This window comes from Eimeria maxima, genomic scaffold (assembly GCF_000499605.1).
Source record: "Eimeria maxima Weybridge genomic scaffold, Emw_scaff1376, whole genome shotgun sequence".
Lineage (NCBI taxonomy): Eukaryota > Apicomplexa > Conoidasida > Eucoccidiorida > Eimeriidae > Eimeria > Eimeria maxima.
The window spans coordinates 2,943-4,285 of NW_013563485.1; the positions used below are offsets into that span (position 1 = coordinate 2,943).

General features: G+C 36.9%; 1 protein-coding gene across 1 annotated transcript; it reads right to left on the minus strand.

Moving 5' to 3' along the window:
* Positions 1-650: 650 nt before the first annotated feature.
* On the minus strand, positions 651-1,084 carry EMWEY_00052010 (hypothetical protein; the record flags this gene model as incomplete). The annotated part of the gene is made up of 2 exons (XM_013477507.1): positions 651-733; positions 955-1,084. The coding sequence occupies 2 exons, from the start codon at positions 1,082-1,084 to the stop codon at positions 651-653; spliced, it is 213 nt and encodes a 70-aa protein (XP_013332961.1).
* Positions 1,085-1,343: the final 259 nt, after the last annotated feature.

Genomic DNA, 1,343 nt, shown 5'->3' on the forward strand with positions numbered 1-1,343 from the left:
ATGTTTATGCGAATACACAGAAGAGGTGTATAAAAACAGAAAAGAAGATAGGGATGAATAATAATAATAATAATAATAATAATAATAATAATAATAATAATAATAATAAATAACAATAATAATAATAATAATAATAATAATAATAATGCTGTCTACTCCTCCTTATTAATAGGATAAATATGTTTATCTGTATATAAAGGAATAGAAAGGAAAGCTGAATTAGTAATAACAGTCCAATAACCAGGAAGAAGTATTTCTTTATCATTAATTAGACGGAAATTATCCACGTCACTTCCTGTTAATACTAAACGAAGAGAATGTCCTTTCTTGAATGTCCAGGCTGTTGGCTCAAAGTTTACAGATACATTTACTTCCTCCTCTTCTTTTTATTTATATATATATTTATTTATTATGTATAATATATGCACATACAGACACACAAAAACAAGAAGAAATCCAAAGAATTACAAATCAATACATGCATGCATACATGCATGCATGCATGCATGCATGCAGTGAGCTTCTTTTGAACGGCAAATTCATCATGCATTTAACCCTAAACCCTAAACCCTAAAACCCTAAACCCTAATAAACCCTTATAAGGAAACAGTTTATTTGCATGCATACCCTCAATAGGTCTGTGGTCCGCCCTAAAGAATGTTCGCACTACCCGCCCGTAACTTCCAACAGGCAAATCGTCGCGAATTTCTGAAGGACGGTTCGAAGCCAGCACCTATACACAAACCCTAAACCCTAAACCCTAAACCCTAAACCCTAAACCCTAAACCCTAGACAGTAGATAAGAAACTTTCTACCGCAGACACGGAGCTGAGACTGCTAAACATTATTACACCCCTGACCCTAGACCCGATACCGAAGACCCAACACCCCAAACCCTAAACCCTAAACCCTAAACCCTAAACCCTAAACCCTAGATGTAAAGCATATGTATACTTGCCTGTGCCTCGGTAACATAATGAGAGAATCCATTGTTGATGTCTACGTCCTCTAAGTAAGCAAAGAGGGAAATTTCGTTACAATGTTTGGCCTTAATGGTAAGACTAAGGAAGGCACTGCCTACCATTTGTAAGGAATTATGAATAGGGAGAGTTAAGAAAGAAAGAGGACTAGCAAGAATATCTTGTGAATTAAAGAAATATAAACTAAGAGGGAGATGATCCTCTTGTTCCTCCTGTGTTGCTGTTGCTGTTGCTGTTGGTGTTACTGCTGTTGATGCTGATGCTGCTGGTGCTGCTGCTGCTGCTGCTGCTGGTACCCCTAGACTAAGACTAAATCCTGGTTGCTTCTTCCTCTGCAGCAAACGGTTACCATAATTAACAAAT